Genomic DNA, 24,928 nt, shown 5'->3' with positions numbered 1-24,928 from the left:
ATTAGTTACCACAAGGATGTTTTATAGCTTCTAATGAGCATACTTAGTTTTTCAGGAAAGTGAAACAACATTACATTAATCATCTGCAAATAAAATCATATCCTTCTAAACTTCAGTAAGTTGTCAATGACATTAAACCTCCAGGTTGTTTTTTTTTTCCCAATTAACTATTCAAAACCTATTTATGCATGAAGAGATAGTCAAATAACTTTAAAAAATTAATTTAAAAACTATAAAACTTGATATCATATTTTTTGGGAAAATCAGGTAGCAGACTTAAAGCAAGTGCAAGCTTAGATCATAGTTAAATAGAAGCTATTCAAAGCATAAATGGAATCAAAAGAGATTTTAAAAGCTTCATGGAAGATAGTTCTATTAGTGGCTATTAAAATGGTAGTCCAGAACACAGCAGGATGAGTATTGAACCAAGCTCTCCTCTTTCATTTATAGAGGCTACTTGTTAAAGCTTACTGGTGTTACCGTTACACAGAGGAAAGAATGCATGTCCTTTAGTTAAAACAAACAAACAAACAAAAAACCCCACACAAAAACCAAACCAAAACAAACAATAAAATAGGTCTTTTACATTCCTGAAATGAGAATGAATCAATCTTTCATAAATGAATGTAGAGAAATGGAAATATTTAAGATAATCTAATTATTGTCCTACAATGCATCTCTTCGGAAAAATAATAGTGCCCCGATATCTAAACCAACCTGAGAGAGATGAACTGCTGGAGGAATCTCTTTGTGTGTCAGGAGGGAGAGGGAAAGAACATTAGTTTTCTCACTCTGTTCTATTTACAGTCTGCAGGTCTGGCTGCTTGCGTGAACAAAAGATTAGTAGCAAATCATCATCAGCAACAATATTCTGGAGAGCAGAACCACATCACAGTTGCTTTTGCAGTTTTACTCAATGAGAAAATTAACACTACAAAATTAGAAGGCAGCAGTACACTGATGTCTGTGGATGCACAAGATATTATATAACAGTGAATAATTTCCTGTATACCCAGGGACTGCAGGTGAAAGTTCTGGGGTTAATTGCAAAAGATGAGGAGAGGACAATGAAGAAAAAGAAACTCAGGAAAAATGAATCTGATCTTGAACCTGGTAGAACCTGACAGTGTTGTTCAGACCTGCTGATAGGCACTATATAGGTTCAATGATTAATATATTATGTAGATTTATGCTGCCTAGATTTATATTTTTAAGCAGTGTATGCTCTTTGTTAAAGGAACTTTGTGCAAGTTCGTCATGACATCATTCACTTACATCACCCTCCATAAGGAAAGGATATGATGCTATGGGCAGGTGGCTAAATACTCCATCCAAATCTAAATTAATTTGGTCTGGAAGGAACAGAAAATTAAATCTGGAACTACTAAGTATTATGTGATAATCACTTCACTGTGTTCTTCCTAAAGCTGGAAACCACTGAAGCTCTATCAAAGAACTTTCATTTTCGTAGGTGTATTCACCCATGTCTGCAGTGTTCTGGTTCACTGGGATATTTAGAACAATACATTCACTAAATGAAACTGCAGGAATCCATAAAATCATTCGGGCCTGATTCCATTATGGTTTTGCTACTTGAGAGAGTTGCCTGTAACAGTACTCCACATTCGAGCGCTGCTGGGAAGCGAGACTTGGATTTAGATGAGACCTTTATTGAATCAGAAATGTAAGTGACTTTGGAATAATGAAGGTTTGGAGTAAAATGTTAAGTTCTTGCTCTTGATTTTTGCCATCCAGGACTGCAACCTGACAGTTCAGAGTTCCTATCTTTGGCAGGATAACCATGACGTGGCACGAATTTTCTTATAATCCAATGTCTGGCTGCTGTGACCCACTGGCTTCACAGAAGTTATGTGCAATACTTTAAAGAACTGCATCTATTACAAGAGCCACAGGATAAATTGTTATTTAATTACATAGTAAAATTTATTTAGAATATGTATTATGCATATGAATTGTGTAGTATGTTGCAAACTGGTTTATCTAAAAATTTTGAAGTGGCTGCTTTGAAATTCTGCTCTTCTGCCTCTCTGGGTATGCTGACAGTCCTATCCTACAAAATTCAGGCAGTGTGTTGCCCTACTGGCTGAAAAGTGAGATTAGAAGAATGTTTTCTCATAAATTGATTTGCCATATTTATGCACATATAACAAAAGTGAATTGAAAGAAGTATTAGTTGGCAAATGTCCCTAAATGTAGCTATAGCACACATCAGCACATCTACCTTGCAAATGTTGCCTTACCAAAATACTCAAAATTTGCAATTTATACATGAGAACTTCTGTAATAAACAATTTAAAATGTAATTTAGCATTTTTACTTAATATTATATTGCAGAGTGGCATTGGAGATTTTTCTAGTCTTTGTCAGTCCTGATGAGAAGGGATTCATAGGCCTAAAAACTTGTCTGGTCTTATTAAAGCAGCTAATATAGTTGGATAAAAGATACTACCTCTCTCCTCAGACGTTCCTTCTTTTACAATTGTATAAATCTTTTTTATAGGAATGTCCCTATTTGCTAGGTAGAAATGCATCACCTTTCTTTTTCTTTTTCTTGTATCAGGCAGTATAGATTCATAGTTTTTGTAAGATTATTTAAAAATCTGTACAAAGAATCTTTCTGCAAATTATATATACAATATACTATCTAACCCTTTAAAATTTATTTAAACCTGCTTTATAGGATTGTTAGGATCAAGCTTTTAATTTACATGCAACTATCTGGTTTAAAACATTGAAAGAGATTTCCTTTATATCACTCAAATACATAAGTAAATTACATCAGATTACATCACTTATGCAGGCAGTGTTTGTATTAATGACGTAATGCAAAACTCATTCTTATATCATTTTAAAAAACTTTTCATAAAATCAAAAGAGAAAGACCATGAAGGTTTTGTTCTCTAAAAACAGAGGACAAAAAAATTTTTTTGTCCCCTAAAAAATTATAATGTGTGATTTCTCATAATACTTTGCAATGAGTTTGGTGTTGTGAAGTCCAGCAGCACGTCACTGACTTTGGAGGAAAAATGCAGTGGGTGAAATCTGGCCCTTACTGGTAGTGCTGTGCAAAAGCTGGCTGTAAAACAGTGCAGGGTTGGCCGAACATCAGTGACAACAAATATTCTGGCACTACTGCACAGGACGGCTGAAGGCACTCAGCCATGGCACAGGGGAAAGCACACTGCCATTGCTTTGGAAAAGATCAAACTTCCCCCTTGGTCAGTAAATTGCAGATGGCAGCATATGTGTTAGCAGGTGGGGAAGCTGTTTACTCCCTTTGGCTCTCACTTTGGATCCTGTTGGATGGTGCCGTGAAGCCTGGCGTCCATTCTGTATCCTAATTTGAGCATTAGTTGAAACAAAGCCCTTCACTTACACAAGGGTTGGTGTTGAAGAGCCTCTTCATGTCTTGTTTTCTCTCTGCATCCCTGCTGAGTGCTGGTCAGGCTTGTTCCTAAAGATTTGTCATTTAATTGCCAATCTGGAACTGCTGGGGAAAAAGGAATTTTTTTCAGCAATCAAAAGATAATGTCTCATCAAGAAATCAAATGGAAGGACGTGGAAGGAGTCCGTAGAAATAAAAAATAAATAATTCTGAAGGAGTGGAGACCAGCTGGTGATGGGTACTGCAACCTGATATTCTTCCACTGTCCACCCCTTCTGTCCCACTGTCATCTGCTTTAAATGAAAGATTAACTTTTAGGTTAAAGCTACTTTGCCAAATCTGGGCATATTCCTGCAGTTTTTAGGGCATACTCTGAATTTATTTGTCTCTCCTTTTCACTTTGTACCTGGAATTAAAAGCCTCTTTTGTTCTCTTTCCTCCAGGAAGCAAGCCTGGAAAAACACCTCAACCTCTCCTCTTGCAACTACCTTGGACCTGTCTCAGAAACACATACTTGTCCAAAGCACAACCTTAATTTGGAAAGTATCTTTGACTTATGGTGCCCTATGGAAGGGCATCTTCCTTTAAGATGTCTGAAATTTGTGAGGCAGTAAAAGCTAATTAAAAGCAAAATTTCCGATCAGTTTAAGCAGTGAAGGTACATAAATTAATGCCTCCTAAATGGTTAGCTGTCCTCAAGGCAGTGTGGCCTGTGAAGAGAAGAGCAGGCTTCTGCTCCTGTGTCCACTACTGTCCTGCTGGGTGTCCTTGGGGAAACTGGTGCACAAATAAGTGCTTTTCCTACCTGTAAAATGGTGATAATGATACTGACCTTCTTTGTAAAAAGCTTTAAAAACTAGGGATGAAAAGCATTATATAAGAAGTAAGTATTATTATTGTTGCTCCTAGCAACTAGCAGCCTGCTTCCTGACAGCTGCAAGAGCAATTCTCAAGTAACAAAAATCCCAGCCCTAATTTCCTTCTCACCATTTTTACTCATGAAACTCTAGCTTTCACCTCTTTTTCCAATAGTAAGTGCCAGATATGTACTTATGTGATGCAGTGTCTGGGAGGGTCATTCTGCCTCCTGCTGCTGGAGGGAAAGGAAGACTGTAAGTATCCTGGACCGTATTTTAAAATTAGGATGGTTTTTGGATCCTGTGCTGCTCCAAAGATGTTCTTGCAGTACCCAGCAGATCATAAACTGCTTCTAATGTAGTCTAAATGTCTCCCAGTAACTCAAAAGGTAAATTGAAGGACATAACTATAAGCAGTGAACAACGTTATTATCATTTTACTCCCACCAAAAATAAAAATCTGTGTTTGTGCAGGCTTACTTTGTACAGCCTGTCATTCCCCTGTGCGAAGTGATGGGAGAAATGCTTGGCACACTGACTCTAAAAGCAAATGCTTTTTAAAATTATGGAGCTCATTCCAAGCTTGATGAAAGTGTATTAATATGTGTTATGACAGGAGCTGTGTCAAATTCCATGGTAAAATGAACAAAATCAGGAATATGCTCATATTTTAAGTCACAGGACTGCTATGAAAATGTATTTCCTGCTAAAATAGTGCACACCAGCAAGAGGAAAAAAAGACATTGAAGTTGTGACAAGATACTGTCACTTCTTCAGCTTTTACTAGTGATCTGAAATTTGCTAAAAAGTATTCTAATGAATTTTGCTGGGGTGGGCGAAGGGCGTTGCAGAGTGCTTTGCTTTGAATGGGGATGATGGGGGGTGAGGAGAAAGAATTAAATGTTCCTGGATTTCCTCTGTTGCATGGTGCCCTGTCACAGCCAGTGGGCTGATTCTGCGTAGAGGCACTCACTTCCCCTGCAGAAGTAATGTCAACTTGATTTCTTTGGAACACAAGAACAGTGATATTCACAACCCTCTTTTCTGCATTTCCTTTTCTGTGAGATTTTAATGAAGATGCAAAATCCTAAATTTGGAACTGATTTTTAAGTAGATTTCAGGCCAGATCCCTCCTAGTTTGAATTATGATTCATGAACTGAAACTGAACTGACATGTAAAATATACCCTCTAACAGCAGGATGTTAGAAAAAAGTAAAGCAATCTGTAAAATCAGGTTGGTTTATGTCCTTTGGTTTGCACATAGTTGAATATGTCTTGTACTCTGCCATGCTTTTCTTCCTTTTAAGTGGATGTCTCTGAATAGAATTGGTACCTAAGGGTTTCTGTTGGTTAACCCTATGGATAATAAAGTGGGGGGTTTTTATATATGCATATATATATACAGTTATGCACACATATAGACAGACAATCGTATGCATACAAAGTAGTATCCATGTTATGTTCCTGAAAAATGCCTCTACAATTCTTTTCTCCCCCATTCATCTTCCCATAGCAGAGGCAAAAATGCTTGATTTCCCCATTCTGCTTTTTTTTCTTCTTTTTTTTTTTTTTTTTTTTCTTTCTGGAACTGCTCAAGTTTGTCCACAAATTCAATTGTAAAACATAAAGTGTAACAATACTCCAATATGCAATGACCCAAACACTTATGTGTTCTTTCTGTCTGCTTAGCACAAGTGAGGAGTGAAGAGTAAATGTGACTTTAAAATATAACTTTCAGTGTAAATTAGACCATTAGCAGTTGAAATACCTTTGGTAGAGCAGAAAGTGTTAATGTCTGTTGTCATCAATGCATAAGGAAAGTACTAAGGGAAAGTTTTATATATGTTTTTTTTGTGTGACTATTCAATTCTGAAAACAGCCATTTCATGAAATTACTAAAAATTTTAGGCATGTTTATGTATGGTGGTGGTTGCAGTTAGGCTGTTTAACATAGCATAATGAGGAGTCTGTTTCGGTATTTCACTGAAAGATGCAACCTTCTGTGGGAAATTGTCTCCAGCATTATTTTTTACTGATAAGGCTGTTTATCAGGATAAGCTTGTCACTCCATGAGTATGTTACAAAATTCAGTTAAAGTGAAAAGAAATAGAAATTACATAAACATTACAAAACAAAACCGTCATCATATATCCCTCTTTTTTTTTTTCTGCTTTCAAGATGGAATGGATTTACTTTTGTTATTTTTATTTCTTGGAACATTCACTTGGAATTTTTCCGTGTTCATTTTTACTCCTTTTCGCTCCTTTTTCTCAGCTTATTTGCTCTTAATCCTGCGGAGAGCCCATTCAAAATCCATTTAAGGCTCTGTTCGGAATGATGACTAAATCAGACTCGTCTCCCACAGTACTTCCTTAGGAGTTAGTAAGTTTATCTTGACCCTTAACAGTCACAAGCAGTTTTTCTGCTAGAGATCACAAATTAGTCTTGTACATCCTAAGTGTTTCCAGCTACTACTTCTCCTTTGGAGTGAACCACAACAGATCTGAGTTCCTTGTGAGATTAGCACTAGTTCCTAAAAACTAGTTCCTTGGTGAGATTAGCACTATAAAAAATGACCCCTCTCCTTCCTCTTGAGCCTCTTCTGAGGTGTCAAGGCCTTGAACTTCCCAGTGAGACATGTCTGAGGTTTGAGGAAATCCCATGGATCTGAAACTTTGTTAAGCATGCTTGATTTCACAGAGGATGAAGATGTGCATAAACACGAAACGCCCAGCACTTCTGTGCCTCAGTTCTCTCACAGAGGGAGGAACATCTGCAGAAGCATCACTGGAAGGAGTTTCTACCTCTCATCCCTCTCTTTCTTTCCTGATGTTTAACCAGTATTGCATATCCCACTGCATCAATCGGCACTTCTGCCCAGTATTGGACCAATCCAGCTGAAGCTTGGTCTTTTTTGTTGTAATTTTGTCAGTTTTACCTAATCTTAAAATACCAAAGGAAGCTAATAACTTCGTCAGTATCAGTTTGTGTTGGACAAGTCAAAGACATTTTATTTGTCAGTCAGCTCCTTCAACCATGCTAGGGTAGTGGTAGCCATGCTGGACCTCACTCATTTCCTCTAAACGTGGACCTGTGAAACCAACAGTAGCCATCAAACTCTAAGAGGCCTCTCAGAACCTTCTTTTCCTTCCCTGTATCTTTGGGAATCCAAATACAATGTAATAGTGGGATCTAGGTGTGATGCTCCCTTTAGGACTTAGAGAAATCATATAGCTATTGTTTCACAGATGGTTAAAAGCTGATGGCTTACCAGTAACTGGACTTCAAAATGAGTTGTCCACATACACGTTTATTATCCAATCTCCTTTTCTTCTCCTTCAAAATTCCTGTTTATTCATTGAATGATGAACTTTGTTAATATTTATTTCACAAAAATATTGTTTAAATTATAAAAAAAAGTTGATGTACATAACTCTATCAGTCTGAACCTATTATTGGAAAATAGATGTTAGTCAAAGGGTGATGTGAAGTGTTTTCTGCCACCTTTGTAACCCGACAAGGTAGGTTTCTATATCTGCCAATGCTATGCAAGTTCCTGTCGGTTCCTATATCTGTTCCTCTGCCTGTTCAGAGGCATAGAAAACCTGAGATTTAATTAGCCCCAGTACCCACTAGGGCATCCAGAGCAGCTGGCCACCCAGCAGCCTCAGTGAGTCACAGGCCAGAAGCTACGCCTGTTCATTTCAGAATGTCCTCAGCACCAGAAGGTAATACAGCATGGGTTTTGCAGGCATAACCCTCTAGCATTTTGGGTGGGCAAACTCGGAGGCAGTGCAGCTGCTCTGCTGAATACCCATCGCAGCAAAGGTACATGTCTCTGTCATAAACAAAGGTGGCAGTGGGACCCTTGAAGGATATGGCTATTGCTGTGCAAAGGAACTCCTCCATGGGAAATACCCTGGGAATCAGTCTGGCTTATGACACCAGAAGCAGCAGCTCATCCTATCACATAAGGTTGTCACTCATTGGTTCTATTGTATAAATGTAATCAGCCCCCCCCCCCCCCCAATCTCAATGGTTGTAAACAGATGAAAATGGTACAGAGCAAAATGGACATATCATAACAGTTTCCACTGTGAATACAAATGCCTCATCTGTGATGTGCTATTTACTGTGTTGTTTCAGATGTAAGAGTAAAAGAAGATCCATTTTTTTAAGAACAGTAATAATAGAAAAAATAGTTTCTGCAGCACATTTGAATGAACAAGCCTACATAACTACCAGTTAGACATGTCAGGTGATAAACTTGCCAGCTAGTTTTAGTCATTTTAAGAATGCTTGAAATTTTTAGCAATTTTGAGAAATTACTTGTTTTGCTGTACCAACTATGTGAATTTCTGTGTGCTGTAAATCCATGTAGGTCATCTTTTAACCATATATTGCTTTAAGTGGTACTTTGCTGAAAATAAAGGCTAAAGCTCCCTCTCTTTGCTTTAGTGGCAATGACTCATGAGATGAGAAAACCTAGAGTGAGATAAGGGGGTGCCTTTTTTGGTGATCTTCTGGAGTTTCTGCTCTTCCCAAAGTACCACAGTGGTACTATGACATAAAGATACTGAGGACATGTCTCTACCAGAGCGTTCTGTGAGGTGACTTCTGCAATACTTCTTTTTCCTTTCTGTCACTCCTTTCTGAAAAAAAAAATTTAAAAAATAAATAACAATACACAAATAAGATTATTTCTATATGGAAAACATAATTTCTAAATTAAATCTCTATGTCTTCAAGGGAGAAGAATTTCTGACACCCTGTTTCCTTCATCCTGCCTTCACCAATAGCCTCTCTGAAATCAAACTGGTACCCTTTGAAGTGTCCTGCACCAACTCTTAACATCTTAAAAACTTACTCAACTCCACTGACATATACCTTGCCTGTATCTGTCCTTGCTTGGAGACAGATATATTTTCATTTTCCTCTCTCCTTCTATTCATTCTACATCACTGTGTGGTATTCAGATTTCTGATGATGACTTGCAAGATTGCTAAAACCTCTCCTCTTAGACCAATCTACCGTGTTTGTCACCGAAGATGAACTTTGGGTTTACAATTTCTATAAGTCAAGGAAGTTTTTCCTATATTCTTATTTTGTTTTGGTTTTTTTCTTTTTCTTTTTTTTCCCCCCAGTCATTTATCTTCAGGGACATAGTTGTTTTATCATCCTTTTTTTTCCTCCTATCCCATATTAAGGCAGTGCCTTAAAGGATGAAAATTGCATCGAAAGACTAATGCATTCCTGTGTACTTTCACTTTGCCAGCCACACTGTTGAGAACATACATTCCATAAGTCTTTTGCTTTCACCTCCAAAGGACACAAAAAAGAAATACTCATTCTTATGCCATCAAGTTATACACTGATGTCTTGTTACTGCATCACATCCATGTACACAGCTGCCACATGGCTGCAGGTTATTTTGACTTTTTTGTGTCACTAAAGTTTTTTGCTTGCAACAGAGTGTTGCAGACCTGACATCTAGCTCACAGTGAGCTGTTCAGGTGCTTGTTTGGACCTCCCAATTCCCTGAAACATAGACACACCCCTCCCAAAAAAAAGGAGTTCGGTGTCAGAAAACTTGAGATGCATCCTTGGGACTGGCAGAAGAATATGGTAGAGGAATAAAATAAATAATAGTAAAGAGATATTTTTGAGAAATAATCTGAAAGTCAACACACTAGAGAGGAAAAAATTAGGCAGGAATGTGTTCCTATGTCCTTGTGTGTAGCCTCTTTGTTATCTTTTTGGTAAGAGATGAGTGCCTCAGTAGCCCACATTACATTGCCAATGTATATCTTAAGTTTCTTTCTGAAAAGATCTGAAAAATAAATAAGTAATCTAGAGAAAACTTTAAAACATTATTATTTTAGACATCTATATGCACTTGGTTTTCCCTAAAGTTAATATTAAAAATGGAAATGCTATGGATAGTGTATATCTTATATTGTTGACATCTTTGATTCTTTTTCATACATTTGAGATTTTTTATTTTTCTTTCTTAAACACACGTGGATAAACCTTGCAACTCTCAGTTAGGTCACATGTGATCCAGGTAAATTTCTTCTATCTTGTGTTGTGAAAAAAAATGTGCATTGCATAAAAGCTGATCCAGCAAATAGATTTTAAACACAAATATATACTTGAAGATTGTCATTAATGCTTTAGAAAATATGCAAATGTATGCACTTCTTTGAAGAAGAGAACACTAAAATCTTTAATAAAATATTAGTTGGACTTTTTATTGCTTGGCTTGCTTTGATTTAAAAAGAAGCTATTAGTAACATGTCTGATTTGCCTAATTGCCTCAAAACCCCAAAATAAGATTAGAATACAAAAGCCTTCCTTTCAGTATTGGTTTGAGTAATTATTCAAAATTTTTAAAAGGCGTATTATAAAATTGATTTCATATCTACCAGAATAAACCTTCATGGTTCCTTGAATCCCCAGGCATATATCTGTTAAATCCTCTCACTGGTCACCTGTTCACATAAAAAGGTGTGTGGGGGTGAGTTTCATAATGAAACTGTAATATTATGCCATATAGTAATACACATTGCAAGTCAGACTGCATTTATTTATAATCACTTTTTCAAAATATTTTTTCTTTTTTCTACACTGCATTCCCATTACAGAGCACTCTCTCCATATTGTTCTTGCACAGTACATTTCAACCACTAATCCAATATAAGAAGATGCATTCAAAAATTAAGCATTGCACAATACGCAGTTTCCTTTGTTCAGAAAGATTGGACAGTTCCTTATGATTAACAAAGTACGTGATTAAGTAGTGTTTTTATAAATACTAATTTATTTAATAAAAATACAAAAATATAAATATACATATATAAAAATATCATGATGAATCAACACACAGACATTCTTTAACTCAATAAATATGGCAGTAATATTAATCTTTTTTAAAGTATATTTTTGAGATTATGTTACAATGTGTGTGCACACTGTCCCAGCTAGTAGGAAAAGTAATGCAAAGCAATTAAAAAAAATTAAGTTTCCATCTCATTATTAAAGGCACAAAAAGCCTATTATTGTCTTTTCATTGTCAATGAAGACCTTTCATCAGAGGTTTCTAGGCAGAGAGGGTGAATTGTAGATTTTTAAAAATCTAAATCATTCATATTCATTCACGTTGACTTATTGATTAAGCAAACCCTTACTAAGACAACACCTATTTTTTGTAAATTTTTTATTCCCAAGTAAGAGAGAGTAGGCCACTTTATCTAGTAACATAGACGTGAATTCCACTAACACTGACCAGGTCACAGATTACTTTCTCAGTCTCGGTCACTGTCCTCTCCACCATACATATCGGCTAGTTTTTTAAACCGAGGTCCCCAGTCACTGAGGTAATCATAGTCTTGGTTGCCCTCTGTGGTAAGAGATTCCAGGGAGCTGAGTGAATTTGCTATGGAATCATTTCCTTCATAGGCATATGTTGCTAGTGAATCATAAGGAGGGGCAGCTGGGTCTAAATCATTTTCCTTTAACCTTCTATGAATAAAATCTTGGACATCAATGTTTTCCCAAAGAGGTGCAGTCCGTCTTATCTGAAATATAGTTTCTGGGATAACATCTCTTCTCATCTTACTTTCCTCCCTCGCTTCTGGATTTCTTAGTGTGCCAATGTCAAAAGCCTGTGTGTCTTCTTCCCCACCTCCTTCATCATTGTAGGTCACAATGTTGTCCCGCACATCATCCTTTGAGATGATCAAGGGTTCTTTCTTCCTCTGTCTCTTGAGAGCCGTAAACAACACAACTAATACTGAAAGGAAACAAAGTTGTATGAAGAAATGGGTAGTTAGAAATTACATAAATGAGCAACTATTTTGCATTATCTGTTGAACTGGAAAAGTTTTAAGGCTGGGATGGGATTTTAAGAACCTGAAGACCTTCAGCTATCAATATTATTGACAAAACTATTTTTGGCTTCAGTGGCTGCAGGAATTGAAATCCAATCTTTGCTACTAAATGTTTCTTTTTAAAAACATGATCCCCCTAGTTTAAGAAATGATAGTTGAATAACTTCCTATTGGAGAGGTAAGGATTGACACAAAAATGAAACTCTACAGAGGGAGATGAAAAACTGAAGATTTGTAAGTACATTCTGGTGCCTAAATGATATTGATTTCAGTAGGAAGTCAATGCTTAAATGCATTTAAAAATTTGACCCTAGCTCCAGTAGCTGGAGTAAATAGGAGAGGCCAGCAAGATCATCTGTCAATGAGGCATAACAGTGGTTGCTGAACCAAACATTACAGCAGTGCTGAGAACTTTTGTTGAGTCTTAGGAGCAAAGTTTTTACTCTGAATGACTTGAGTACTGGTGAATAACAGGGAAGACTGGACAAGCTGCGGGTAGGGAGAGGTGAACCGAGATCTTCCACATTGCATTGTACAATGCTGTGAATGTAAAAGCTGTTTTGTTCTGTTTTGTTTGTGGTTTTGTATCTGTACAGGAGCCATTCTTTTCAAGTTTTCGTAATGCTAGACAAGTAATAGCGCACTTAAGTAAGTTTAAGAACTTCATGTACAAGAGTAGGGCAGATCACTAAAAGGTTATTATGAAGAAGTGTCTTTCACAGCCAGATACTTAATATGTGTCTCCTATTTTGGGCATGATGACACCAGTCTACTATCCTAACACACTACATCTTGTTGAACAATTAAATAAGGTGCTGAGAACAACACCAGCTGTAGACTAACAATTCTGTCTAGATGCTCTTTGGCCTTATGCTACTCTGGCTTCAGCTATGTCTGTAGTACTAAGTTGAGCAGGGTCTCTTGACCCTGGGGCCAAAAGACACAAAGTAGTCACACTTGTTTTTGCACAGCACTGGTCCCTGAGCCTGTTCTGAGTCTCATGTGCTATCACTGTGGTCCTAAGACACACTTTGTTTTTTGTTTTTAGTTCAATGTTTCTGTACTAAAGCATTGCAACCGATCAGAGTGATGTTTTCATAGTGAGTGAGTAAGGGTACGTGTTTCATGGTACACGTTTCGTGCTGTATGTTGGAGCATGAAGGGTGGCTTTGAAGACGCAGAGCCTGTTGACAAGGTGAACTGTGCAAGGTGGAGAGCAAGATCTGGCAGAGTTTGAACCATAATTGTCTGTTGGAAGTGGTGCCCTGCAACTTCTGCTGCTCAGACTACGCCTGGGCGGTGTCCTGGGGAATCCAAGCTGGCTCATGCTGAAATGAGGCCAGAGGCAATGCTTGAACCTAAGCAGTATGGACAATCAGTTTGTCAGAGCTTGAGTACCCTCCCTTCCCTATGCCCAACACTACGGATATAGTTCCTACATATTGCTCCTCTCCTAACAACCTCTGTGGTCCTCTGAATATTTACTGGAGGTAGCTTGAATCCAGTCTAAAAACTGGAAAAAAGTGATCTCCTTAGAATTATATAAACTGACACCTGTAAGCTTGTCACTGCCCCCTTGGCAAGCTGTGTTTGCTAGCACAGGTGGAAAGGGAAAGAGGTTTTCCACAGAGTTTGACTGGAAAGTAGAGATGATGGCACTTTTAAGGAGGCACTTCTCTGGTAAGCAAAACAGGCAAGTTGCAGGTTTTATGTTCTTAACACCAGGTTATGAGCTAGCTTTTATTCTAATTTCTTCATATATCACCTCATCTTTCTAATGCTTCTGCTCTCCAACCACCCATCTAACTTTTGTGCTCACACTTTATTTAGTCAGCTGCTCTTGCTACCACTTGCAAGTAATTGAACATTTCTCTTCTATACTTTTGAGCTAAATATTTCCTGAGTATAAATATTACAAATTATTCATGATTAAATAGCTAGTATAATTGATAATTTTTTAATCACTGAGAAACTTATCACTCAGCTTCAGGAGTACGATTTTAAAGTCCTGGATCTAAATGAAGATCTGTTTATAACATAAAACATTACTCAAATGAGCATGGTATCTAAAACTGACCCTAGATTTCAAATTTATTTCATCTAAATAACATTGATGGTCTCATTCTTTTCACACATTCTTCTGAATAGTAATGATGACAATCAGCCCATAGTAGCTCCCTCTCCCACTCTCCCAGCTCCTTTTCCATCTCAGAAAACAGTTGGTAAAAAAAAAAAAAAAAAGACCACATCAGGTATGAAATATTGTTCTTCAGGGTCATGTGAATAAGGGGTTGAAGAATATCGGGGTCTAGAACTGACCAGACCTTTGCCTAGTCAATTAAACATCTCGTCACTGGTACTTGCCTAGCAGAATAACGATGCAGAGGAGAATGGCAACCAGAGCCCCTGTGCTGAGGCCAGCAGGGAGGAGCAAGGCCTCAGCGTTGCAGGACTGCATGTTCCCCCGGCTGTCACAGGCACATGCTCGAATGGTCAGCGTGCCAGTGCTGCTCTGGATCGGGTAGTCATTGTCAAATATTATGATTGGCAGGAGATAAGTACTCATCTTACTACGGCTGTATCCATTTCTTCTAGTCACAATTCCTGCTGTGTTATCTAGAATGGAAAAGCAGAATAAATAAACGTTGCTGGATGAAGTTTTATGTGGTGTGGGGGGGCGGGGGGGATGGTACTGGTCAGCAGTTACCTTTGTTGTCTACAATGGAGAAGTTTGGATGAACAGCAAATTCTGGCACCAACTCAAAGAAAAATTTGTGTCCTTGAGGAGGCTCATCTTTGTCAACTGCACTCACAGTCTGGATCAGCTATAAAGAAAACAGTATTTCATGCTATTTCAGAAGTCTTGTGTTTGAAATAAAGTTCTCTACTTTTCATGTCCAGTAAAAATCCAATGAATCTCTATTTGAAGACACAAACTGATGTCCTAAGCCAAATGTTCCCCTCATAAACACAGGAGAGGTTACAGTGAGAAAATTGTTGTTTTATTGTTTAAACATATAACAGAGGATGAAAAAGGGGCCAGTCCTCACTGCAAGACAGCCGTGTGCTTTGATTTGTTCTCAGTATCTTGCAGTGATACAGAAACAGTTGCCCTTCTGAATAAGCCATAAACCTCCTGTGGCCTCATGTAGCAATGACACAGAGTAGTGTGTAAACTAGTTGTTAAGTGGGTCTAATTCCCAGTCCACCTCATCCGCTCCTGGCGATAAATTGGAGTACTGCACTGGCAGGCTGATGGGTTCTGCTGAGGTAATAAAAAGAGATGCTTTACTCCATCCTAAATTGAAACCTCTGGCTGTGGGCCTTTATAGCTGCCCTAACAAGGCCACTCGAGCCCGTCTGGGAAGGAGTGATAATAGTGCCAACATAGGGTCAGAGTAGAGTGGACTAATAAAAGAGAGGCTTCAGCAGTACCTCTAGATTGCACAGGCTTTCCTGTTGCATCAAAACGTGCAAATATGTGTACTCATGTATATATAGACACACATATACGCTAGCAATTTGACTCTTTTTCTATGTCCTGCTAGACTGATAGATAGAGGCTAGGGAAAGCAGCTGCAGAACTGAGGAAAGAAAAGCTACCTGGTTTCACAAACTGTGGGTTGTGAAATGACTTGCAATAGTTAACACCATGCCAGGTTGCATGAGTCGTAGTAACTCCAGTGAGCCATATGAATGTCCTTTGCACTCCCTAGTGGGTATCACACTGGAGAGTGACCCATACTCCACCTTGCCTTGCAAGGGCTTGTTTGAGTTCAATCACAGGATGGCAAAGCTTGGTGGCACGAGAATGGGAGTAATCTTCAACTGAGGATGCTGCAACTCAGTACATGTGAGTTCCCATGGCACCTAAACTTAAAGGCAGAAAGAGCTCAGCAGTCAGACTTGTTTCTTTCAAAGCCATGAGGGAGCCAATGCCTGTCTTGAGGTTTTCAAGTGTTTCTAGTGTGTAGGGTGTCCTGAAATCCCACAGACATCAAAGCCACTTGTTATCAAAGATTTACTTCACGGCTTGTTTTTGTGATATTTCCCAGGAAAGTACAGCATGACTTCTTCAAGAAATACAGTAATTGACAAGTAACACTGATACGACTTTTAAGCTTTGCAGCAATCAAGTAAGGAATGGCTTTTTCTTGTGTACTTTCTCTGAACATTAGCTTGAGTGGGACTTGAGGATACAATTAAATTTTGGAAGGTATTTAGCATCTCTCAGGATGGAAGACTGTATTAGACAAACATAATTATAGGACTACCAAAAATACGAAAGTGTTTTTCTTACTGTATCATTCAGAAACATGTTAGTGCTGTACTGCACAGTGAGTATTTAGCCATTTTTTTCAAGTTAATTTTGAGATACTTTTATTACAGCTAATAATATTAAGTTGTTATTAAAAAAAACAGTAGAGAAAGTCTGAGTTTGGATCATTCACTTCCTAGCAGCTCCTTCTAAAACAACCACAAGAATCTTTTTTAATATAATTTTCTTTTTATTTTTGAGGCATATTGAGGAACTTGAAAGGTATTTTGGGAACATCAGCCTCATACGAGAAGACGTGACTAGGCTGAAGGCAGGGTTATGCAGTTTTTCTAAGTGTGATTACAATAATAACTACATATTAAGGTTTTTTCACTTTTAAAGCATTTGGTGATCATTGCTCTTTAGATTTTTAATTTTTTTTTTTAAGTTTTAGCTTTTTCCCAAGATTAGCCAAATCCCTGTTTATGGCAAAGTATCCTGTTCAGTATGTTGCTCAGTCTCTGATTATGCCAACAGTTTTCCAATGTCCCATTGCTTTTCTCTTTGCCACAATCTGCCTCTGAGAGTGGCAATACAGAGAGCAAGACCAGGATGGTGCTTAATTTTAGTTTTGCATTGTTTAATGCAAAAATGTAATATTGCTACAAAAAAAAATTTCCTTCTGATAGAACTGAAATGCCAAATTGAAATGAGAAAATTTTCCTCACATTTTTACAAGTTTGAAAAGACAGAAAAAGTGTAAAAGTACCAGAGGGAAGAGAGAGAATTAGAATAAGTGATAATATTTGTTCAATTACTTGCTGAAAAACTCAAGAAGATATCCTGATATAATAGCTACTAGAAATTGCAGTTGAGTATCTTGGGGCTTTTTGAGATGTAATCAGTGGGATGTTTGTAGGATCTGGATTTCATTCCCTTCATGTGCAAATCACATGGAGGCGGACAATTGTGCCAGGCATAGAGGAACCTAATTACATTGAAAACTTATTGTTGAGGGTAAGGCTGAAGAAGAAAAAAAAAAAAAAAGAACTTATTACCTGCTCTAACTATTGGCTGCATAAATTGAGAACCAGCTGTTCTTCCACCAGGAAAGATGGGAGAATAAAAGAACAATGAGAAAGGATGATTGCAGGTGAACTTTTCCAAATGATGAATAGGTGGAAGGAAATTAGAAATGTTATCTAATTAAGGTTTTTTTCAGTTATACAGCTGTAAATAAAAGAGAATGATGTTCATGATAATCACTGCAGAAATGAAAGAGATGTGGTTATTTTTATTTTAAGTATCACAATTATATGCAAAAATTTAGTACTGTTTCACGTACATTTTGTAATTTCATGTTGGAAAAGTATTCTTCCATTTTGAAGCAGTTATAAACATTGAGTTATGATCACTCTTCACTAGAAATTCAGAGAAAGATCTCTGACACTGTAAGGTTTATGAGGTAACTGTTATTTCAAGAAAATGACTTCTACTCAAATATGTTTCAAGCATATCAGGCTTAGAGATCAAAAGCATTCCCATTTTTTGCTTTCTTGCATAGTTTCCCATGTGAATGAGCACAATTTGGAAAATACGGCATTATTATTATTGTTTTGAGGGTTGTGTGTGCATGTGCATGTGCACTTGTGTGTGTTTAAAGAAGCAGTCTTCTACTCTTCAGTGGACCTTATTGGGTAAATTCAAGTTTTTAGGGCACACTTGTCTTTAAGGGTACTGAAAATTTAAACTTAGGCATTGACATAAAGTTTCTCTTTTACACTGAGGACGAAGTGGTTGTAGCAGCTTGACAATGTAAGATGACTTGTGAATGAGGAATTATTCCCACTGGAAAAATTTCTTGAAGAATTTCTTTCATGACGAAGCCAGAGATTCTGTTAAAGGGTTTGGACCTATTTCCCATTGGCATCACTTTTTCAAATGTGGAAATGATTTCATTATAATACTGTTTTATGGGGCTTTTTCTCCTGGATGTTGTGTTTTTAAGGCCATGACTTACACCATAGTCAAAATTGTGATTGTAGTTTATGTTCAGGTGATTTTATAGCTATTCATACTCATCTCTGAAAAAGTGATTGGGGATGAATAGACTGCCTAGTAACCGATTCCTTATGTATATCTGGTACATCCTTAGAGGTAGCTTGCTCTCCAGTTTTCTTCAAGTTGTTTTTAAGACAGAAAGTGAGTAAAAGCTAGATGGGGGCATTCTGCAATAACAAGGGACCCTGTGCACTTCAGAGCATGCCCTTACTGTTCCTGAGGCTGCATTTTTGGACACGGAGAGCTGCACAAGTAGGAGACTTGTTTTGTGGGCTCAGCCTTGGGACTGCCTCTAAAAGGCATATAGGAACCATTAAAGCAAACATTAAGCTAGTAGTGCATCTTTAACAGTATAGAGGTCAGCACCAGCTAGCCATTTTTTAGATGGGCTTTTCAGCCTGTGCTGGCTTGGCACGTCATGCGAATAAACCACGGTTGCACATTGGCTCCAGGGTACACACTTTAAAAATACAGCAACATGCTTCAGGCAGATTCTTGAAAGGTTCATTGAAGAAAGTTGAACAAGATGAGGTCTATGCATGGACAGATACAATATATTTCCAGGTTAAAAATTTCTACTAATAAAACAAAATTTGAGACAAATAGAATGTCTGCTTCTTTTCAAAACAGCAGCATATTTGTGGTTGCGATCGTATTTTTAAACCTTTTTTTCAAAATTCCTTCTTTTAAAAGTCACTATAAATGACAGTGAAAAATAATGTCACTTTCACATTAATTTAAAGATGGTCTGCTGTTGTAGACAGTGCCTTTCTGAAGTTTTAAAACAATGTAATTGTCATATGACATGAAAATTTAACTTCCAGTCTCAGAGAAGTAAGGCCACTGGAGACAGACATTGTTAAGCTAGAGGTACAGTAACAGCTGCTGAATTTTGGTGTTTCTTTGTGTGCTATTATAGATATGCAGAGGTCTAGGCCTTCAGTCCACTTGAATAATTTGGGCTTTTGTTCTTGTTATATTATGCTCTTAGTTAAACCTGGATATTGTACAACAGAGAAATTTCTCAAATGTCATTTATCTACTTTCAGCTGCTTCTAAGATTAAAAGACATCACTAGGCACTTGGGAAAGGAACGTTTGGGACATTTTGCTGTTTGGTTTTGTCTGAAACTTTTTTGAGAAGTGGTATAGGAGAGAACAGAACAAATCCTGGATCTTGGAGCACTGGCTTTGTCATTCTTGAAATCTATTAAACTTGTTTTGTGCTGCAAATATTTCTCAAGGAATCTGGAAAGATCTCACCACTGTGTCTGCAATAAACTATGAAAAAACGTACTGTAAGAGAGACTGTGCTTTTGACAATCATCAGAACATAGTAGTGTGCAGATGCTATGGGGGAATGGTGGAAGAGCAACTTCGTGTTTCTCCTGTCCTTTCTTTCTATTGCCCCATTTCCTGCCTGTACAATCTGGCAGGGCCAATCATTAACTAATCTTGAATGTATTAATAACACAGCATAGTGTAAGTGGGTGGGATGAAGATTTTGTAGAAGATTTCAAAGTGGCTACATTTCTCTATGAGTGAAGTAATAATATAGTTCAAATGTCCCCACATAGAAGTGTTTCAAAATCAATCCAGCTGTCAGTGGATGCCCATCTTGTCATTTTGTGGCTTGAGTGATCACACATGTTCAGGCATAATTCTAGCCTATACACCTGTATGGTGCTAGCTGCAGAAAGCAGTCTCCATCACATGCGTGTAAGCTTGAATAGACCTTTGATCTTGATGCTTAAGAAATATTCTAAAATGCCTGCCACTTAACAAAGCTTCACGTTTGGCAATGCAAAACAGTTTGGTTTTCAAGTCTTGGCTCTGTTCCACAAATGTGTTGGCAGTTTTAAAGCAGGATTGAATGATTATCAGAAGTTGGAACATTCTCCCTTGAACTCCAATTCTTACTTCAAAAGAGAGACAGACTGGGTCTCTCACTAAATCAAGCCAATAGGTATCTACCTGGAGAAGGCAACTACAATGTATAAACAACTCGTGACTGATAATTAGCAATGGCCACATGAAAAATGTGATGTCTGTCTGCTCCATCTGAAACAGGGAGGGGGTATAGAGACTAATGAAAAGATCAATCTGCCTGCTTTCTGAAAGAGGAAACAAACTCCTTCTTGGTTCTGACATCTGAGAGCCCCTGAATGGCAGGAAAGAATATATAATCAGTGCAAAAAAAGCAACTCAGGTTATTTTCTTAAGTAGTATTATTGATGGCTGTTGAAATTAGCTAAATTGTTACTAGCAAATAGTTCACTTAAATCACTCTCCTTTTCAAGTAAATCTTCCTGGTTTCCATGGAGAGGACTCATCCTCTAATCCAACTAAAAAGACCCAATTAATTCCCCTGACAAGGGCATGAGAGATCTTGTACCAGAGCCTTCCCCACAACAGGCCCTGGGGCTCTAGCATGCCATCAAAGGAGTAGGGATTTCTAAATTGTGCAAGAGGAAGGCTGCGTCATACTTTTCTTTAGCCTGGGTATTAGACAGTGGAATGGTACTCGCATGGTGGCAAATCTGTTCCAGCCTAATGAGTGTAGTTGTTTATGCACCTCTAGTGATAATATTTCTCCCCAGTCAGACCATTGTTGTTTGGAGACAAAAGAGTGGCAGGGGAGGAGGAGAGACTGTAGGATTTTCTTTCCTCTGACCGTCCTAAGGCTATCTGAAAAACACAGCGAATGCAGCCTCTAATATCTGCTGATGCTGAGAATGAGTAATGTCACTTGGTGACAGAGAGCAATATTTGATCATTCTGACTGCTTCCTGATGCAACTGAGATTTAGAGAGCAGTGTGATTAATAGCTGGGCCCAATTTAAAAAAAAAAACCCAAAACTAAATATATTTATCTTCTCAGTCTGGCTCTCCTGCTATGGGCACCAGAGGTAGAAGCACTGCCGTGATGTGTCAAGTAGCAATAATAGTTCTAAGACAGCTGCTTTAGGTGATCTCTAAAGTAAGGTGGAGTAGCACTGAATGAACACAACGTGTTTCTATATCTTTATTGTATTATAGGGGGATTGCTAAACACGAGCAATACAGTCTATCTGGAACTTAGCATCCTTGGCCAAAAATATTCAAGTGTGTATCTCTATATTCATTGGTATTTTTAGGCACCAAAATAAAACTAGTCTCATGTACTGATGGTAATTTGTTTCTGAAATACTACGTCATGTACATGTACAACTATATGTACATGTCCAGATATGAACCCAATACCTGTCTTGAGGAACCCCATTGTTAACAAATAGGAGAATGTTCTGGATCTCTCATTCTTCTGCAGCTACACTTGGTGCACACTGTCTTGCTAGTATTTTTGTGGATTTTTCCAATTAGGGAAAATAATTCCTGGAATTACATTGGTACACTAGATGGAAGGGAAGTCTGAATAACAGTATGCCTATCTAATGGGTCTCTGTCATCTCTGTTGTTAGAAAAACATGGAATTTACCAGAAAGGTAAATTAAATTTTATACATTAACGGATATTTCATCAAGTATGCTAGACTAGATGGAAACTGGGTTAAGGAAACTGACAAGCGGTATGCCTGGATTGAACTTGGTTTAAATATATGACAAAACCTGTGTTTGCTGGTTGATAAAATTGCACATGATTAATTTCAATGAAATCTTCATTTGTAAGCTTTGGAACCTTTCTTTGTGTTATGCAATTAAAGTACGTGACTCACTTTGCTATCAGTCATTATACTGAGATTTTAGATTTATTTGTCTCAATTTCATATTGTGCAAAGAGATTTTGTTGCACAGACAGAATTTAGGTCATATGCTAGCTGTTTGAAATTAATGGCTAGAATTATTTGAATGTATTCCACCTGGAAAAACAGCTTATAAATCATAAAACAAAACTGTGATGGTACAATAACCAGAAGTTTAGGGAATTTTTGCTCATTCTCTAAGGCTTGAACCATATTCTTCTGTGACAATTTAAGTCACTGGTTAAGACACAATGTTCTGATCATAAACCTCAGTTGTTTCAAAAGGTGCTCCTTGTTCATTTTTTTATATTATAATTCCTTCCACTGTTTTAATTTAATTCATCACTGTCTTTGATATGTATATTCCTCTATTTATGTCATTTCTTGAAAAAGAATTAAAATAATGGTCAAGTACCTCTTCAAAGCCAAGTGATTTCACTCAAAGTATCCTCTGTATTTCTAACCCACTTACCTAAATTCCAGTATTAGGTGTAATGAATGAAATATAAGTAGAACTGAATGCAAACTCCAGCAATCCCTGTATCCTCTTTTTCTCCCTTTTTTGATCTCTTCTATTTTTTTTTTCATCTGTTAAACCATTCATAAAACATCATTTGAATTGCAACTGGTAAATTGCATGTTCTTGCTCTGTCTAGAGTTCTGCAGGACATGAAATTCTAGACTCATCTCAGGTACCATCTATGCTACTTTCAGTGCAGCTCGCATAGCTATGTTAAATACAACACTGGGCAGAGACCAAGGTAAAACATGAGCATGCTTCCTGATGTGTATCCATATTCCCCAGCTCTGTAAAGTCTTTGAGTGTTGTATGGTCACTGTGCTCTAAGGATGAACAAAATATCCTACATTCTGATCCTTTCCACATACTTTCTGTGAAGTCTAGAGAAGAGACTCATGCTTGAAAGAGTCTTGAGGTACCCAATCTGCTATTAAATCCAATTATTTCGTAAATACTTTCAGAATTAAAAACCAGCAAAACATACATCTTTCTTCATAGGATTTAAAACTGAAAGGCTGACTGGCATTAGCAAAAATAGATTTTGGTTGCAGCAGCAGTAATATTAAAAGATTTCTGTAATATCCTGGCTCTAAGTTCTGTTGATCTGCCTCCTTTCTCAGTTCCCATTTACCACTTTATTTTCCCTACAAATCTTGTTATTGTCCTTTCAGATTATAAAAGAATTGCTGAGATAGTTTAGAAAGGGATATACATAAGCTTTGACCAAATTCAGCTCAATTCCAAATTGAAGTTTAACTTACAGTGGAAACAGTTGCATTATCTTTTTTTTTTTTTTGTAAAAGTTTATTTTTCATGTCTCCTTTACTGAAGCATAATAAAAGATTTTCCTGCTTTGTGTACTTGAAGGTGTGGCTACATTAACTGAGCCTTTGAAAAAAATCCAGAAAGAAATGGAATTATCAAACCATATAAAGTGTTTTGTAGCATTGTGCATAACAAATTATGAAAAATATTTTCTGATATTAGGAATGAAAAAGCACCTTAAAGTATGATTTTGTGTTATATACTATGTTATTATACTAGCGTAAAATCCTGCGTCTTTTATCTCCTCAAACCTTTTTTGAATCAACTGGTAGTTTCTGTAGAAGGTAGGGAATAAAGAGGCTGGGTTGGTTTGCAGTTGTTCAAATTAAGAAACGCTGAAGTTTTCATGATGGTATTCCAGGATAGTCTCATTGTAAATTCTTCAGTAACAAGTATTTGTTTACCTGTCCTGCTTTTGCGTTTTCACAAACAAATGTTTCATAGTATTTGGCAAATTCTGGTGCATGATCATTTATGTCTAAAATCCGGATGAAGACAGGTATCTGGCTACTTTGTTTAGGATTATCTGAAACAAGAAAATTATTTATATTATGATGAAAAGTTTCACAGTCTATGGAAAGATCTGCAATTATCTAATATATTTTTTCCAATAAACATTAGAAATGTTCATGTATCTTGACTATATTAAAACAATTATATTTCATTTTCTGCTGACATACATTTTATATGCATAAAAGCCCTATTTATATTTGAAACAAATTATTCTATTATAGTATAAGTATTTTGAAATAATACAAAGTATACTTAAATTGATTTGCATTAAAAACAGACCACTGAGTTATTATTGACTTGTATTCCATACATCAGTGCAGCAAATGATTTATTGCAAAACCTGTTTCCTGAGGTCAAGCTGTCAAGAACATTTACTTGTTCAAACGAGTAAAGCAGTTAAACAGTGTCAGTCAACAACAACAACAACATTAAAAAAAACCAAACCAACCCAGAGTTGTCCTTTCTACCCAAAAATGTAAAAACCAAAACAAAAAAAAGGATATATGTAGATGTTATCATCAAGTGGTCTTCACAAACTTGACCTCCAAGGTCGAGTTGTTGCTGGAGATGAATCTCACAGTACACATATTGAAAATGGAGACCATATTTGACCAAAAAATGACAAAGCATTTATGAGGAAAAGGTATCAGTCTTTCTGAAAATGGGGATATAATTCATCTCTCCAGATTAACCTACTCCCAGACTGCTAAGCACATAGACTCCTGGGGAATCTATAGGGAGAACGAAGGAAGGGAGAAAAGTTGTTCCCTAAAATCAGTGTCTCTGTTTCCCATCTGATGACTGTTATCAGTTGGCTGGAAAGAAGAGGCAGGCAAGAGACATCCAGATCTAAAAGGCTC

At 37.2% G+C, this 24,928-nt stretch overlaps 1 protein-coding gene across 2 annotated transcripts in view; it reads right to left on the bottom strand.

Moving 5' to 3' along the window:
- Positions 1 to 11,568: 11,568 nt before the first annotated feature.
- The window catches only part of CDH9 (cadherin 9), a 71,923-nt gene continuing 58,563 nt past the window's right edge, over positions 11,569 to 24,928 (bottom strand). For both annotated transcript variants that reach the window (XM_075495637.1, XM_075495638.1), the window contains 4 exons: positions 23,960 to 24,081; positions 14,861 to 14,978; positions 14,518 to 14,769; positions 11,569 to 12,056 (listed from right to left, as the gene is read on the bottom strand). In XM_075495637.1, coding sequence (XP_075351752.1) covers positions 11,569 to 12,056; positions 14,518 to 14,769; positions 14,861 to 14,978; positions 23,960 to 24,081 — 980 coding nt within the window. The remainder of the gene's footprint in view (positions 12,057 to 14,517; positions 14,770 to 14,860; positions 14,979 to 23,959; positions 24,082 to 24,928) is intronic.

Source organism: Mycteria americana, chromosome 2 (genome assembly GCF_035582795.1).
Source record: "Mycteria americana isolate JAX WOST 10 ecotype Jacksonville Zoo and Gardens chromosome 2, USCA_MyAme_1.0, whole genome shotgun sequence".
NCBI classification, from domain to species: Eukaryota; Metazoa; Chordata; class Aves; order Ciconiiformes; family Ciconiidae; genus Mycteria; species Mycteria americana.
The sequence above is the reverse complement of the archived record's forward strand: the minus strand, read 5'-3'. Positions and strand labels throughout refer to the sequence as shown.